Source organism: Crocodylus porosus, unplaced genomic scaffold (assembly GCF_001723895.1).
Source record: "Crocodylus porosus isolate Cpor-Errol unplaced genomic scaffold, CroPor_comp1, whole genome shotgun sequence".
NCBI classification, from domain to species: domain Eukaryota; kingdom Metazoa; phylum Chordata; order Crocodylia; family Crocodylidae; genus Crocodylus; species Crocodylus porosus.
This window is the reverse complement of record NW_017728886.1, coordinates 43,027,276-43,042,883: the sequence shown is the minus strand read 5'-3', so window position 1 is coordinate 43,042,883 and position 15,608 is coordinate 43,027,276. Positions and strand designations below refer to the sequence as shown.

General features: G+C 42.0%; 2 protein-coding genes across 3 annotated transcripts in view; one reads left to right on the top strand and one right to left on the bottom strand.

Annotated features, from left to right (window-relative positions):
* Nucleotides 1–700, bottom strand: part of LOC109308869 (guanine nucleotide-binding protein G(I)/G(S)/G(O) subunit gamma-11) — a 4,898-nt gene extending 4,198 nt beyond the window's left edge. The window contains exons 1-2 of the mRNA XM_019533327.1: nt 242–700; nt 49–151 (exon numbers count right to left, since the gene is read on the bottom strand). Coding sequence (XP_019388872.1) covers nt 49–144 — 96 coding nt within the window. The 5' untranslated portion in view covers nt 145–151; nt 242–700. The remainder of the gene's footprint in view (nt 1–48; nt 152–241) is intronic.
* Nucleotides 701–4,741: 4,041 nt separating this feature from the next.
* Nucleotides 4,742–11,014, top strand: TFPI2 (tissue factor pathway inhibitor 2). 2 transcript variants are annotated; one of them, XM_019533314.1, is made up of 5 exons: nt 4,742–4,999; nt 5,089–5,268; nt 6,814–6,993; nt 8,214–8,387; nt 9,918–11,014. In XM_019533314.1, the coding sequence occupies exons 1-5, from the start codon at nt 4,897–4,899 to the stop codon at nt 9,995–9,997; spliced, it is 717 nt and encodes a 238-aa protein (XP_019388859.1). In that variant the 5' UTR covers nt 4,742–4,896; the 3' UTR covers nt 9,998–11,014. The 2 variants fall into 2 exon arrangements, with proteins under 2 accessions (XP_019388859.1, XP_019388851.1); XM_019533306.1 differs by having other exon boundaries at nt 9,915–11,014.
* Nucleotides 11,015–15,608: the final 4,594 nt, after the last annotated feature.

Sequence of the window (15,608 nt, the reverse complement as noted above, 5' to 3'; positions counted from 1 at the left end):
CCCCGTCGGCGGAGCCCGGCGGGCGCTGCCTGCCCCGCGCTCGCTCACCGCTTCTCTCTGCAACGTCACTTCTTTCTTGAGCTGCTCCACTTCCATCTTCAGCTTGTCCTTCTCGGTCAGATCCTCGATGTTGATCACGGGCATCTTCCCCCTGCGCGCGGGCGGGGGACAGCGTTACCCGAGGGCGGCCGGCGGGTCCCGGTGCCCCCTCCCCGCCCCGCGCCCCGGGGGCCGGACTTACGGTGCTCCGCCGAGATGTCCCGGGCCCCTCAAGTGGCAACTCCCTGTGCGGCCAGCTGCCTCCGGCACCTTCCCCCGGCCGCTCCCGCTCTTGGCCCCGGCGCCCGCGGGGTTTTAAATCAGCAGCATAATCGCTCCTAAGCTGCTTAGACCAAGCGGTTTGACCCCCACCCTGCTGCCTCCCAGGGCATTTACCCTGCCCGCGTGTGTGCGCTCGGCCAGCTCGACATTGCCCTCCCTTCACACCATCCCCGGCTTCAGCCCCTCCACGCCCGGCTGGTGTGGTGCGGCCGGGTAGCCACTCTTCTGTTGTGTGGTCCTGGCAGCAATGGGGGGAGCAAGGGGTTAATCCACTGAGACCCCCGTGTCTCTAAACTAGTCGGAGCAGTGCGTTAGACCACCACTCTGAGCCATGTCCGCAGGGCGAGGCACGGTCAACGGCACGAGGAAGCCGCCTGGAGGAAGCTGCCTGGGAAAGGATGTGTGTCCAGTCATGTTATCACTCTAGTTCATCTCTTGAAAGGAAACAGGCCTGCTAAGGAAATGGCTGGCCTTTTCCTGCACGGCCACACACCACAACCAAAGCCGCAGAGGAAGTCTGGAGAGAAAAAGGAAGAGGAAGGTATACCCTTCATAGCCCCAGCTGTGAACCAGAACGCTCTTCTGGTTCTGAAAGCTCTCTGCTTTGTCTTTTTCTATTCCAAGAACAAATCCCTTCTTTCCCTTCTCTCTCTCTTTCGTATGACATTTTAGGATTACAACATTCATGCAGTGTCATAGATTGATACCTAAATTTGATAGCCATTCAACTGCTTCAGGGTTAGCTGCATGGATTGATTTTAGATCACCATTAAATGATCTAATTGGACAACCGTCCACAGTCACAACCCAGACTCTCTTTGATTCTCCATTTATGGAGCAGGTGTCCATGTTTTCCATGAAGTGTGTCTTCTTTCCATTTAATTAAGAATATCTGTAAAAGCCCAGAACACCTGATTCATCTCACAGCACTTTCCCCGGAGTCACTGACTTGGTAATGGCAGAGCCCTCAGTCATGTCAGGTGGTATAGCAAGCTCCATGGAAGAGCCCCATGGTTTATCCTGATAATGAAGTCTAGTGAAGGGTTGTAAATCCAGCCTTCCTATTCTGCTGTTTTCTTCTGTCCTTTGTTTTCCCCCTAAATAGCTTCTTTCCTATTTTTATCACATGAGGACCTAGAAGTCCTAAGCATAGACCAGGAGTTAACTGTGCTAGGCACTGTACTCATATAGTTCATAATACCTTGCATTAAAATGTACTGTAAATGCATAACATACTCAAGATCAGAAGCATCCTGCATTAATAACTGATTTCCAGGGCCAATTTTGTATTAAGTTGCCTTATCATTTGTGCCAGACATTGGGAGCACCAGAGGGGGAGGCCTGCTGAGGGTGGATATGGCCAATTTTTCCTGCATCAGAGTGGCAGTTTTGAGTGTGGTGGCCAGCTAACCTAGCCTTGTCCAAATCAGGATAGATTGGACCAGAACAGATAACTAGGTAACTATGAACGCTTGAGGCATGATTGGTTCATGTATAATAGGAATATGGTGCACACTGCTTGAGGAGTGCTCATTCATATACAATAGGGTCTGCCAGAAAAACTCAGTGCATCCATATCCAAAGTTTCCCTTTGATAGCAGAGCCCTCCTTTCTGCTAATAAGCAAAGTGAGGCTTCTGCCATCATCTGACAGGATGTATCTTTGCTGCTAGAGGTCCCTTCAGCAGCTGGCACCTTCCCCAGGGACACTTCTCACTCTGGTGGCACTGCTGCTAAGTGTAGCCCCACAGTGCACATGTTCTGGCAGCTTAGCATTAGCGGCTGTACTTCCACAGCCTTCTGTTAGCATCTTTGTGCCACCTTTCATGCAGCCCTTTATGCCTGGCATATTATATGAGATTATCCAAGATTATATATAATATTCTTGATTTATTTTGTGAATGACAGCATGTTTGCGAGACCTTGGTTCTGGCTTTTACCTGTTAGAATCACAGGATTTCACGTAGGAATCCATGGCCACATCCACATGAGATGAGCCATGCGTTTGCAGCAGCACAAATAATAGCAGCACAATTTTTTGCCACTGTTTTGTGCTGCAGTGCATGACCCTGCTCATGGGCTTTGCAGCAGGGCACATTGTCCTGCTGGGGCACATGGTGTGGGGCTCTGCAGAATGTGGAGACAGCTCTCCATGTTTGCTACCTGGAAAATTTGCTACCAATCCTGGTAGCAAATTTTGCCACAGCTCTGCAAATTAGCAGTACCGCACACTGTTTAACATGCCAGGCATGAGGTTTGTGGCACTGCAAAGAAGTCTGTGGTGCCAAAAACCTCACATGCCTGCACATCCAGATCTGGGTTTTATAGGGTTAAAAACACTCTAAACCAGGGGTCAGCAACCCCCGGCACACGTGCCGAACATGGCACGCAAGGCCATTTTGTTTGGCACACCACTGCCAGCCCGGGCTCTAAGCAGCTGCTGCCAGCCACGGAGCCCAGGCTGCTCCCAACTATTTTTATGAGTTCTTTTCAACAGAAGAATTGCTCTAGTAGTTTTCTGTAATGAAAAAGCAAGTGAAATCTAAGAGCTGGCACTTTCCGAGGAGTGCCTTGAGTCTAAAAAGGTTCAGAACCAGAGATTTATTGAATAACTCCTTAGCTATCTCCTCTTCATGTATATGCCAAGCATAAGCCCTACTCAGAGAATCTAGTTTTTGCTACTTGCTGGGTCAAAATGACTCCAGCAAAAACAAATCATGTTCAACTTAATCACAAGAAAGCTCTGTTGGCTTCAGTGCAATAACATTCAAGTAAACCAGATTCCACCTCAGAACCCTATAGTGTTTGCTGTAGTGATTCTATTATTTTCTTTCCTTTTTTTTTTTTGCAAACACTTCCACATATTGACTAACATCTTGCTGCCTCGCTGAAGTTAAGGAAGAAGCAACTGAGTTAACACTTCATTGTATTGAAAGATGACAGACAAGTTTAATTTAAACATTGGTTTGTACATGCATGCTGGTGAAAATAAAAGCTGATACTTGTATGATGACCTTTGTTTTACTGTTTTTGCTTGAAATGGCATTTGAATGGTTTATTTTCCATTGCAACAAAATCAGATGGATTCTAAAGAACATGAGTCTAGCTACATTTACATCACTTGAGAGTTTGTTAATATTGGAAAGATGACATTTTGACTTTGCAAGAAATACAAAATACGGTTTTGCATTTGATAGATCCAGGCTTTATTACATTTGATATTGCTAATAGGCCTAACTTAAAAAAAACAAAAACAAAACCCCAGGACATCTGTTATTAACAGTCACAATAATAAGATTACAAACATGACAGATGTGTCCTTGTGGTAATAGCATGGATTGTAGTTCAGTACTTTGATCAACTCACTGAACAGTTCCTTTTTTCTATAGCAATTTGAGATATATCTTTAAAAAAAAAAGAAAGAAAGCATGGAACAGGAAGAAAGTCTCCGGTGAAATCTTACTGATATTCTCCCAGAAGCCCGGTGCTTTGTGGAGCTCTAAGTTGGCTTCTTCTGCTTTGTTAACTTTTTCTTTCTTTTTTTTTTGGAAAGTGTCTTGTAAGAACTGTACCACTGCAGAGAAGTCGATTCCTGAATTCTAGCGATTTGTGTTAATTACATCTTCTTCTAAAGGATACAGGTGTACACCCCACTTCACATCTCAGTGTGCCCTAAGGGCAATGCTGAGATGCCACTGAGGGCTTCTCCATGTTCCCTTTTTTACTAAGAAATGCAAAACTCGAGAACTCTTGGTTCAGAGATGACACCTTTTATTAGACCCGCTAAGAAACTGCAAAAAATAATAATCTTTTTTCTGCAAGCTTTTGGACCCACAGGCCCTTTATCAGGCGCAGGGAAAATTAAAGACAGTAAAAAAAGTCCCCACAGTTGGAAATAAACGTCATGACTTTTTTTTTAACTAACAAACTCTTCGCCGTTGTAGACTGGGCTCTACGTGGCCTTACAGCAGTGCTTCCCAACTTCTTCCAGCCCAAGGCACACCCTGATGAATACAAAATTTCAGCGGGGCAGCTGTTAAAGGTATTCCTTATCCTCATACCTATTGCAGCTCATTGCCATGACACAATTCCCGGGCGCACCTGTTCACTGCCGACGGCACTGGTTGGGAAACACTGTCATACATGGCCTCAGTGACCGGGAAGTCCGCCCCCCCCGGCGTAGGTGACCCTCGCAGCCCAGCCTAAAACGACCCGGCCCCGCTCTCTGTCCTCCTCTTCCGCCGCCACAACTAACTGCGAGCAAGGGGGGAAGTGCCAGCGCCGCGGCAGAGGGGAGCTAGGACACGGAGGGGCCCCGTGCCGAAGCCGCCCCCCGGAGCCCAGCGCCGCCCCGCCCCTGGGCGGGATCCGGGACCGACCCGCCTCTCCGCCCCAGGGCACCGCGGGGGCGCCGCCTCTCCCGCCCCGCACCCGCGGGGGCCGAGCAGGCCTGGCCGGGGGCCCGCGTGAATCACAGCCTGCCGCTTTCCCGGCCGACCACGCCCGCGGGCAGGGTCCGGCTGGATATAAGGGGCGGCAGCGGGAGCCCGGCTCAGCCTCCGCGGGTCCTTTGCCCATGGCCGCCTCCTCCCGCCCCGTGCCCTGCCCGCTGATGCTGCTCCCGCTGCTCCTGCTGCTGCCTCGGCCGGCGGCTGCCCAGGCCCCGCAAGCGCTGACAGGTAAGGCCGGGGGAGGAGGTGAGGGCTGCCCCCGCCCCTGCCCCTGCCCCTCGCTGCTCCGGGCCTCACGGCGCCGCCTCTCCTTGCAGCCGCGCAGCGGAGCTGCCTGCTGCCCGCGGACGACGGCCCGTGCCGGGCGCTGCTGCCGCGCTGGTACTACGACCGCTACACGCAGACTTGCGAGCCCTTCTCCTACGGGGGCTGCCAGGGCAACGCCAACAACTTCGAGAGCTTGGAGGACTGCGAGAAGAGCTGCTGGCTCATCCGGAGTGAGTCCCCGCGGGCCGGGCGCTGGGCGGGCCGGGGCGGCGGGCTTCATCTTCCCAATGCATGACCTGCTGCCATGTGCTGGCGTGCCAGTACATCAGGCCCGCCAGCTTTCTGCAGCCCCGTGTCCCAGCCGCCTGATTTCCATAGCTCCTTCTGCCTCCTAAAAGTCCTCACCCTGCCTCCAGTCAGCCCTGCCTGGGGTAACCTCACCCACCAGCTTCTGGCAGTGCTTGAAGGCCCTTTCTGTTGCCAAGAGTGCCCCACAGTGCTGCACCTAGACTCCTGGTAGCTCTGGGTTAACTTCTAGTATCTGGCCCTCTTTGCCAGAGAGACTGATTTTTTTGTTGTTTTGTTTTGGGTTTTTTTTGCAAAAATCTTTATCATATCTGTGGTATTGATGTCTAAATAGTCCATTCTCAATTGATAACATTGCCAGTGCACATATTCATAGATTGTAAGGCTGGAAGGGACCTTGGGGTCCAGCCCCCCTGCACCAAGCATGTGCAATATTAAAACTTTTTTTGCAATTGTAATTTTTTTTTCATTTTTGGCCCCCCCTTTCCCTGGGCAGCTGTCCAGTTTGCCCATGCCTGTGTCTGGGTCTGGCACCACATGGCATGTAAAGAGTCATTTCTGACCAGCTGGTTCTAGGCAAGGCAGGAGAAACTCCTTTGGGGCAGGCAAGGTTCTTTGAGTGGAGGTGACAGCTTTTATTAGACCAACTAAATAGTTGGGAAATAGTTCTTTGCAAGCTTTTGGGCACAAACACCCTTCTTCGCGCATTGGGACACTGCTGCTGTTAGGCGTTCTCCAAGGTAGAAAAGAAGCTAAAGTAAAGGAGAAGTTGGTGAAGATGGAAATATGTGGAAGTTTGGGGGGGGAAAAGGGTGGGGAGGGTGGGAAAATGCATCTAGCACTTGCATATAAATAATGTACTAGCCAGTACCTTCTTTGTGTCCTCAGTTCCCACAAGCTGACCCTCTGAGGGCAGGTGGATGAAGTTTTCCTTCTTCATTGGATTTTGCCAGCTGGTTTTCTCCTTGCTTTTTTTTTTTCAGTAGCAAGGGATGTGCATCACATGCTGCTAGCCATTGGGCTTATGTTGTAGTTCTTGCTAGTGGACATTCCCACTGAAACTATTTATTTGGGTCAAAAGAATGGGGCTTTCTTGGGACTTTGCTGGCTAAATCAGCACAGAATCACTCCACTGGAAAAATGTGGAAGGAGTGATATGTTTGGCTTCTCATTGTCCTCTACTCCAAATGTTTTTAAGGTATCAAAGCCCCTATTAAAGTTATTAGTTTCCTAATCTAAGGCTTGGTATGTTGTAATAAAGAGTACTCTTAACAGATGTGAATTAGCTATATAGGCACAAGTTAACTATATGCCGAAGATAGATAAATATGTATCACCCGAATTGTATTGTTCTTTCTAAAGTATCAAGTTACTGAGAATGTATCTTAGACACTGGAAATCGTAATTGCTTTATTTTCACTTATATTTAAATGCTTTTCTTTCTTTTTTTTTTTTTTTTTTAATTTTAGAAGTACCGAAAATATGCCGGATGGAGGCTGACCCAGGACCATGTCGAAGTTATCTAACAAGATATGCCTTCAATCTAAGTTCAATGATGTGCGAGTCATTTATCTATGGTGGATGCTATGGAAATGACAACAACTTCAGAAACCATGATTCTTGTATGGAGACATGTGCACCTCAAAAAAGTAATGATTACTTAAATATTTTAATAAAATAAGTTATTTTAATCTGAGGCAGAAGGGAGAAGTTATTTTTCTAATCCTTAACTCTGGACATACCTAAAAGTAGATTTTCACTCTAAAATCAGACATTTGTCTCTCTAAATCAGATATTTGCCTGCTGTTAAGAAGTGATTTCTGAGCCAGCTTGGGCATATTATTTTTTGTTTATAGATTTTCAGGTATCATCATCAGGCTGTGTTACCTTTCTTAATGTTCATGATCCAAACCCCACACTCAGTTATAATTTATAACATCTATGGATTCCAAGGGGTTGTATGGGTGTAATTGGGAGGTGTTGTGGGGGGGGGGCACAATTTCTGCATAGAAGCAGTTTAGAATAATAGTGTGATTATTGTGCCTAAGGAGCTAATGTCCAAATATTGAGCTCAAGGAAAGGGTGCCTTTCTAAAATTAGAGACCAGAGTGGTATAGTCATAGGCTGCTTGCTTTTAGCACTTTTGTATGCCAATACATGTTGATTGCCTGCATGTCTCTGAATGACTTACTTTAAGAGACAAAAAGATAGAGTTATCTGCTCAGAGAAACTATCTAAACTCAGCCCACGTATTATATCAGATGCCTAAAACTGCCTGTGGATGAATAAAGAGTCATCACAACATACATCACAACTGCTTCATTGGTTCAGAGAAAAGCTAGCAACATTTTTCTTAGTGAAAAGTGAATTGTGTTTAGTTTGTTTTTTGCATACGTACCTAACAAATATGTAAATAGGATGGGTAGCAGAAACACAGTCCGGATGAGGCAAAAATATAAGTTGATTCTTGTGGATAGAATCAGTTCTGATACAGCGTATTTAGTTATATGCATTACTTATTGGAAAATAAAATCATAGAAAGGGTAGAAGGTAAAATAATGCCTTTTTAGCCTATTTATCAATTGGGTAAGCAAGCAGGTTTCAGTCCTAAATTATTCCAACTCTTCAAATACCCAGTGCAAAGTACTGCATGTAGAGAGGGAGTCAGAACCTCACTTGTGGTGGTAGTGTATTTGTATTCATTAGAATCTGGCAATTCTGGAATGAGGAATGGAAGGAGAGAGCCCTAATTGAAGCCACTGCAACACTCAACCACTTCAAAGGGAACAGGATTGCTTCTTCCATATTTGTTGTGGTTTATGCATTATAAGTCAACTGTACTGAGACCACAGTATTTTTTTTTTTTAAGCTGCCCCCTCACTGTGCTATAGCCCAAAGGATGAAGGACTGTGTTCATCTTCTATACCTCGCTACTATTACAACTCAAAGAGTAAACTGTGTGAGGAGTTAAGCTACACTGGCTGTGGTGGAAATTCCAATAACTTTGTTAGCAAGGCAGATTGTTATAAAGTCTGTAGGAAAGGTAAGATTTGTTACACTTTTATTATCAAAACACTATATAGTAATTAGTATTTATTAGTATTTATGTCGGTTGCCAAAACACATTACAGATATTACACTTGCAACTTCTTGGAGTCAGTATTTTGGTAATTAAGAAGAAAGTGAAGCCTATCCTGAGCATGAGAATAGCTTAAAGTAGAGCCGTGTGTAGACAAAATGAGGGGCATGTGTGCCCGACACTTTGAAGTGGGCTAAATGCTTTTGCACTGCTTTAATGGTGTCGGTGTTTGCATGCCTCGGCGGTGTATCATGCATTAATTCAAGCCGCTGTAGGAAATTCAGCTACATAAAGCACCTTAAATGACTTGGGGTGCAGCAAACTAAAAATTTCCAGTATAAAAACTGGAAGTAAAGGGCTGACACTTTGAATGTTGGAATGAATCCTTGCCTCATGGAACTCTTGCGACTGAGGCTAGGATTTCACTCCTCATGATAGTAAACACTCTTTCCTGGTGGCACTTTCAGGATTGGACTCTGGGCTGAACAGGCAATATTGCTTCTGGCCTGCTGTGCATTACCTGATCTATTTATTTATTTTTCATTGCACGGTAACATTATCTGTGGTACAGATTTAGCTAAATTTATATTACTATTATTTGAAATATAGTATAACCACAAATAAATACAAAGAGGGAGAGAGGGAAGGCTGAATAGTCAGTTCTACTAGTATCTGACTGCTTACCAGGATTAATTCTATAGGCTTTATTTTTATTTTTTTCAAGAAGAGGGGGTAAGGGAAAGGAATTTAAAAAATATCATCTATATACTATAACTAAGGCACTAGATAGCAAAGTCCAAGTGCAATACATCAGATTCTGCACTAATCTGTGGACTTTGAGTTTCGGTAAGCACTGGTACACCAAAAGGCATTGGTGTCGGTTCTACTGTGTCCATATTCATTTGCATACCTTTTGGAATGTGCGGCTTGGGATAGTGCCTGTAAAAAAAATATTTCAGGCAACTTAAACACCACCTTGCTCCCTCCCTTTCTCTTTCCCCACGCCCCAAGGAATTTCTCATGATGCTCTCTTGTTTTCAGAGCTGATTTGAACCAATTTTTCATGGAATCAATATATATTTGCATGAAATAAAAGAATATTTTTTTACCTTTGCAAAAGAATCTGTTAACTTGTGCATTTTAGCTTTGTTTGCTTAATTCTGTTCAAAGAAATATGGCTATGACTTTTTCTAGTGAGGAAAATATGTTTTATTTTCATTCTCATATAACTTAAAGTGAAGTCATTTTGTCTACTTTTCCCAAACTGCTTCTTGTTCAGAAAAAGAATGATGAAGGCAAATTGCAGTACTAAAGAAGAATGTTTTGGAAAATGTTATAGTATGTGAAACAGGGTGCTATTACAGAAAATGTTTTGCAACATTAGTTATAGCTGTTGCTATCAGCATGGTTGCTACAGCAAATACGATGAGAAAAGTAATTGGGGAATGCTGAAACTTTGTCATACTAACTCCACTTCTTTTATTTTCTTAGCAGAGAATAAAAAAACAAGAATCAAGCCTAGAAGTAAAGTCATGAGGAAAATGATGAGAAAACTACAGAAAAAACCCTCGTGAATCTAACCTAAATCTGAAAAATCCCAAATGTACTATTTTGATATAATTTTCTTCTTTTGTAATACAACTTGTACACAGTTTTATATACCAAAAACTAGTTCCATCTTTCAGATTTTTTTTTTAATATCAGATACAGGTTTGTTTGGGTTTTTTTTAGACAACTAGTAATGTGAACTGGTTTGAGTTTGTTTGTTTTTCTGTTGTATTGTATCTGCAGTACTACTTTGCTAAAGACCGATATTTAAATTTCCATAATTCTATGGGAAAATGTTACTACTGTGTTGGGAGAATAGTCCAGCTGTTACAAACCTATAAGCTTTGAAATACCCATGATCTCTGTTTTGACTAAGCGGAGCACAAAGCAAGATCTCTCCCCTTAATTTGAAACATCTTTTTACTGAACTGAAAAATAACTGAATCATCAAGATTGTCTTCAAAGGGTTATAGTACTACTGTTGCACATATTTTTGTTATTCTCATGTAAACTAGTCCTCCCTTATAGGGAGCAGTACTGTTGATGTTCCAGGCTTTCATGCACTTTGGTAATACTGAAATTAAAATAAAATAAACTGTTATATGGCTCATCCTGCAAAAATTGGGAGTAGGATCACTTTGACATTATCTTTTTTTAAGAAAGCAATTAATAAGCTATTTAAATGTTTCAAATGAAAATGTAGCGATTTTGCATTTTTTCTTAATAGCTGATACTGCTGCAAAATTATGGTCCAGATCTTCAGGAAATATCTTCATAACTTAGAATATTTCCATAGTAATTGAAAGAGCTATATTAATTTACACTGATCTAGATTTTCATGTTTACAAAGGAGACTATTAAAGCCTCTAAATGTGATAGTTTCAGCAATGTTCTGTAATCCCTGTCCTTAATCATTACTATAATCTTTTCATAAAATTGTGCCTTGGGCCATGTAATTGTTTGGGTTTTTTTGGTTTTTTAAGATTCATGCACTTAGCTCATGTAAATTCATATGAACACTAATAAAATGTTTTTGAAAATGAGAGCTGTTTTTGTCTCATAATGGTAGTAAGTATCCCTGAAATAGATGTATAAATGTATTTATGTAAGCAAAATTAATATTTTAGGATCATATCTGAGTCTAGACATCTGCTGCCAGGTGATTTACTTGTCTTCATCTGAACAAGGCCCCAAGACTGCATTGATGTTAACTTCTCCAGTTTCTATATCTCAGCCAGTAGCATACAGAGCTGCCTCAAAGAAAGGTTAGATAAGCTGGCTGTCTGCTTTTAGGTCTGGAACATGCTAATTAGCACTCTCTAGTAGACTCAGTTTAATCAAAAGTGTTCCGATACGCTGTAGATATCCCACATGTCTTCGGGCACCTTTGGTATTGAAGAGTAGCTGAGCAGTTTTAATCCTTTTTTTGGTAGTTTGCTTTTTGCTCTAAGCACAAAATGCCTTCACATTTTTGAAGCCTCCATTCTGTCCTAGCAATATCACTTCTGTCAGAATCCTTATTCCTATTGACATAGGCTCTTCTTAGCAAGTGAATTATTACTCAACTCATTGTTTCAGATGCACAGAAACATCATCAGGTGTTTCTCTGCATTGGTCCCTGGTTCTTGATCTAAAAATATTTCACTTACAGTGGTTACACTCCCTGTCCCTGTGGAATACGATCATCAACTTCAATACAGATAACACTGCAATACAGATAAATATTTACAACTTTTCTAATACTGGGTTAATATTAGAATATAAGAAATGTCCCATCTAATCCAGTTTCCTGTCTGACACAGTGGCAGTGTTGGTTCAGGGAGGGTAGGGGGTGGTGAATGAGGCCTGTCTAGTTTCACCTGGGGTGATTAATGTCCTCATTGCTGTTGTCCTCGGGTGATATTGAAGTGTTGTCAGTGTTGAAGTAGGAACTGCAGTGCTAGCAAAGTCCCTGCCAAGAGATCCCAACACTAATATTGTCTTAAAAAACAGCCACAGGCTCAGTTCAGTGGCAAAGATTCAGCAAGGTTTATGGCTTACAAGCACAGCCCAAACACACTTTGGCCTAACAGGTACATCAGATGAGGAGTTAAGGCATTTGTACCTGTGACAAGGTAGTTGGCACAATACCATGAAGCTTCTCCAGGCTGCTACAAAAATTTCCCTGGTTTCTAATTCTCTTTTTATACAATGAAAAAAACTACATATTGCATTCCATCTGAATCTTGCACTTCTCAAACTCCTGTACCATGGGCTTGTTTCACATTCTGACCTGGGTGTGTTCCTGTTCCAGGCTTATCCTGGTACTGAACTATCCTACCTTGTACTATCATTTCTCCCTCTCACCTCTTGGCATGTGAGCCTGCCAAGTTTTGTGTATGTGAGGAGCAGATGCATCTGTCAGGTTTGCTGGTGAGGGTTACTCTGGTCAAGGCTTTAGCAAAGCCTTTGTTTGTGTGAGCAGCATATATTGATTAATGCTCCAGTGAGGCTTACATCTACAATCTTCCACCACCCACTCCTCTCCCATTGCAGCATTCAGAGAGGTGGATCAAGCGCATGTACTTGTTCTTTGAGAAGACAGAATGAACAAAAGTATTTTTCAGAATTATGGCTGCATAGAGCAGGAACAGAGCCTAATCTTCAGTTTACTTGCATCTTTTTCTATTTGGGCAAAAGCTACTATTTTAACCATTAACTATTTTATAGCTGAACTATTGGTGGCTCTGAGCTGCTCAGCCAAAAACTGACACTGCTGAAAACTGGACTCCATGGGCAGCTCAAATATTTTGAAAAAAGAGCTAAAACTCTTTAAGGTTGTAAAATAAGAAGAGACATACCAAGAATAGCTAACAGGCACCAAATTGCCCAGTAAAGCATAGCTTGATTTGGAGAATATTAAGAGCATTAGAAAAGAGAGACTGAAGAGGAACCAGGTAGATTATAATGAGCCATGAACTCAATTGATTCCCTCAGCACTGCCTGAATAGAAATGTCACTGCCGCTGCCATGCCATTGGTTTTAAACTTTGGGTGGAGCTGAAATCAAAACGAGGTGCAACTTCTCCACTCTACCCCTCCTTGGATCTAATCCTACTAGTCTGAACCACTTCCTCATGCAGCTGAGGGAGGCAAGAGAAGGAAAAGAAGCATCAGACATCTTATAGCATCCCTGTGTTGTGGGCAGAAAAATTAGCTTCCCTAATAGACACACCCCAGTTTTGGAAGGCAAATTTTTCAAGAAATGGTGTGTGTGTGTGGTATGTGGGCATATACGGTAGTTTTATATTAAAACAGAGATTCTTTTAATAAAGACACCAGTTATCTTATCACAGAGCTTGGATGTGATTCTATTCTTACATATGCTGGTCTGAGTCAGAAGTTACTGTCCAAAGTCACTAGAGCTACATCAGTACAAAAGGAAAATAGGGCCTTCTGGTTCTTGAAAAATCTCACCTTCTGTTCTTGACTGCATGGAACACAGGACTTCACTGGAAATTAGATAATATCCAAAAGGCATCTAGAGTACTAGTGTAGATAGAAAAGTAAAACTTAGAGGGGAATCATGAAGGACTCTTCAGTCAGTTACTGCTTCCTTGCTTCCACTAAGAGTGGATTTTATAGGAAGAGCTGATAAGGATCAGTGCAAATAAACATTCCAGGACATGAAGAATATCGAACCATATGGGTTTTTTTCTGTATGCAGATAGAGATTATTTCAGTACATGTGCTTGATCTACCTCTCACTGGAATCCAGGGAAGACTTCCACTGGCTTTCACAGCTCCTGGTATTCTGGCGTGCTATCCTATGCCCATAGCAGACTGACAAATAATAACTATTAGTGCTGCTGCATTATCATACTTCCACTCCAGCTTTAAAAATAGTGAAGTAGCTCTTTCTTGGAGCCCTTTTCTAATAGGTCATTTTGTTATAAGTAAAACTTCAAATTTTTCTTTGTTGAAAACAAGAATGACAAAGGGAAGCTTGGTTCTGGTTCAATAATGAGGCATATTTTCATACTTTAATCTCTCTTTTTTTACAGTTTTTTTCTGGCTATTAGTAATATATAGTCTCTTTTTTTATAACACCTACACAAAGAAATATATCCCAGTGAGAAAGGAGTTCATATACTTCTATGTCTTATGTATGTGTTATTAAGGCATTTCATACTTTAGGCCTTTAAAGTTTTAATGGTGCATGACACTAATGGAAAAGATTTTGCAACCTTACTCACTATGATTAATATCTTACTTCCTAACAAGTTTCACTGAGCTCAGTATATGTTATTCAATCTGACTCATGACCTTTATTGGGATTACTAGTATCGGAAGACTTTACCTGTTTTTTAATATGTTCATTTCCTTCATCAATTTATATATGGGACCCATTTAAAATAGTCCATTTTACTGTGTTCACCTGAAATAGACCCTACTTCCTAATTTATAGTTTAAAGCCCTTAACACAAAAAAAAGCTCAGCCTAATAAAGTACATCTGGGGGGACGTTTTTGTCTGTGCTCATTTTAAAATTAGCGTCAATCCTGCTGATAAATTTTCTAAAAAAGGCTCAAAGGGGCTCATTTTATTCATTCACTTTAAAGACAATGTTTTATTACACATAAAATGATCTTTAACTTGTCTGACTGATTTCTCATTTAATGACTAGTGTAAACATGCAATCACGAATGTTCAGTACTTTTTCATTAAGTCACTACTTACGATTGCAACCTAATATCTAAAACAGCAGAATTAAACACTGCTGGTTTACATACAGTTTTTAAAATGTCATTCCTATTCATTAGGTTTTGAATCCTGTGACTAAAAAAATCCAGTAATTCATTTAATTAGCAGATGCCAGATATTACTTTAAAAGACCAACATACATTGAAAATGAAGGATCATTTCAGCACAGAAAGTATTCCTGTGCTAATTGCCACCAGTGAAGATAAAGTAAAGGTTTATGGAAAGATAATTGGCCAAATTTGTTTTTAATGTCACTAATTTACATCTGTAAAAACTCCATTGATAGCTCCACAACAGAACCATTCCATATTTATTTTAGCATAACTGTGTTGAATTCCTCTCGCTATACAGAACAGGTTCTTATCAATACCTAAAACATACACATCTTCCACCACTGCCCCTGATTTTAAAACATAGGGCCAAATGTTCCATTGCTATTAATGGACATAGCCTTTATCCATTTAAATCAACAGAATATTTGGTCCATCATGTTAAATGAATGCTTTGTGATCTGTATGTAAATTGTTGAGCATTTCTCCCCAATCCTCAGCTGGTGCAAATGAATGGAGTGATGTGATTTACGCCATTGGAAAGGTGCACTATACAAGTAGACTAAAAGGATGATAATTTCACTCAAATTACTGAATTCTGAGAAACTCCTCAATTTAGGGCACCATATTGCACTCCTCAGGGAAATTACACTAAAAACAAAGTAGAGTAGAAGTTTTGTTTATATATCAGTGTAACATTAGTCCCATTAGTGGAGAAAATGTATGCACAGCCATATGGGTTTTCATCTTTGCCACATGAACTATTACAAAAGTATGGGGAAAAATCACTAGTACTACAATATATTCCATTTCAGTATGAAATCCTGCTATAATTTTTTTGAGCAA